At 60.1% G+C, this 1,970-nt stretch overlaps 1 protein-coding gene across 1 annotated transcript; it reads left to right on the forward strand.

Annotated features, from left to right (window-relative positions):
* The first annotated feature begins 252 nt into the window (after nucleotides 1-252).
* On the forward strand, nucleotides 253-1,743 carry LOC100283659 (xyloglucan galactosyltransferase KATAMARI 1). The gene is given in 3 exon segments (NM_001156560.1): nucleotides 253-413; nucleotides 416-1,622; nucleotides 1,624-1,743. Coding segments are annotated over 3 exon segments (1,371 nt in total). The 5' UTR covers nucleotides 253-269; the 3' UTR covers nucleotides 1,644-1,743.
* Nucleotides 1,744-1,970: the final 227 nt, after the last annotated feature.

A 1,970-nucleotide genomic window follows, 5' to 3' on the forward strand; every position in this document is an offset into this window, starting at 1 on the left:
TTGGGAGGCGTTGAGAACGGCTACTTATCTGCAGATACTGGAACAACGCTCTAGAGTAAGAGTAGAGTCCAGATAGTAGTGTTGCAGACTGATGAAGCCCACCACCACCTTCGAATTCGAAGCAAACCTCCAGAACCAGAAAAATGCCGGCGAGGGCAGTGACAATCCCGACGGCGGTACCTGGGTGGTGCTCCAGCCGTCCCGGATAGTCTACATCGTCATGATCTCCACCGCCTTCTGGGCCTTTGTCTTATACTACTACATGCAAAATGGCGACGGCGGCGTGGCGTCCGTCCTGTTCAAGCCGTCTGCGTTCTCGCTCCCCCTGCTGCCCAGCATCACCGGGGCCCAGAGCCCGCGACCCGTGCAACCCGAGCAGAAGCACGCCGGACCGGGACAGGCGCCCCCGCCGCCGGTGCTGGCCGATCGCTGCCACGGGCGGTACGTCTACATGTACGACCTTCCGCCGCGCTTCAACGACGACCTCGTCCGCAACTGCAGGAACCTCCAGATCTGGATGGATATGTGCCCGTACGTGGTCAACTGCGGCATGGGCCCGGCGATGGGCGACGAGGGGGGCGCCTTCTCCGGCCGCGGCTGGTTCGCCACCGACCAGTTCTCGCTCGACATCATCTTCCACGGCCGGATGAAGCGCTACGACTGCCTCACCGACGACCCGTCCCGCGCCGCCGCCGTGTACGTGCCGTTCTACGCCAGCCTGGACGGCGGGCGGTACCAGTGGAACAGCACGTCGATCCGGGACGCGCTCGGCCTGGACCTCGTCGACTGGCTGGCGCGGCGGCCGGAGTGGCGCGCCATGGGCGGCCGCGACCACTTCTTGGTGGCTGGCCGGACCGCGGTGGACTTCGGCCGGAACTCCGACCTCGACCACGAGTGGGGCACCAAGCTCCTCAACTTCCCGGCCGTCGAGAACATGACGGCGCTGGTCCTGGAGACCAACCAGTGGAAGCCCAAGAAGCGGCGCAATTTGGCTGTCCCCTACCCGACGTACTTCCACCCCGAGTCGGCGGCCGACGTGGTCGCCTGGCAGGAGAAGGTGCGCAACACCGAGCGCAACTGGCTCTTCTCCTTCGCCGGCGGGCCGCGCCCAGGGAACACCGAGACCGTCCGCGCCGACATCATCCAGCAGTGCGCCGCGTCCACCCGCTGCAGACTCTTCCACTGCGGCGCCGGCCCTGACGCCGGCGCCAACTGCAGCTCGCCAGGCGGCGTCATGCGCGTGTTCGAGAGCTCGGTCTTCTGCCTCCAGCCGCGCGGGGACACGCTGACGCGGCGGTCCACGTTCGACACCATGCTGGCCGGCTGCATCCCCGTCTTCTTCCACCCGGGCTCAGCGTACAGGCAGTACACGGCCCACCTCCCCAAGGACCCAAATAGCTACTCTGTGCTCATCATGCACACCGATGTCACCGGCCGGAACGTCAGCATCGAGGACACGCTGAGCAACATCTCGCCGGCGGCGGTGAAAGCCATGCGCGAGGAGGTCATCCGGCTCATCCCGAGGTTGGTTTACGCTGACCCGAGATCGAGGCGTGTCGATTTCACTGATGCGTTCGATTTGGCGACGGAGGCGGTCATCAACCGCGTGGCCAAGCGGCGGCGTGGTCGGTAGACAGGACTAGTAACGCCGCCACGATGCGATCTTGTGACCAACACAGCCCGTGAGTTTTAGTTTGTTGCTGATTGCAATTTCACATAGCTATGGCAAAATTCATTGATTTCTATAGGGTAAAGTTCTACTCCCTGCATTTTAAATTATAAGACGTTTTAGACATTTTAGATTCATAACTTACACTACCCAAATAAATAAATAATATATCTAAATATATATAAAACTCTAACAGTAGCAACATATTTTATAATCTATAGATGCCAGCGAAGGCAATCTGGTGATACTTGTGACCTCAAAAAACTAGAAAGAGCACAAGAATTTTAGTCTTTTAGACATC

This window comes from Zea mays, chromosome 1 (assembly GCF_902167145.1).
Source record: "Zea mays cultivar B73 chromosome 1, Zm-B73-REFERENCE-NAM-5.0, whole genome shotgun sequence".
NCBI lineage: Eukaryota > Viridiplantae > Streptophyta > Magnoliopsida > Poales > Poaceae > Zea > Zea mays.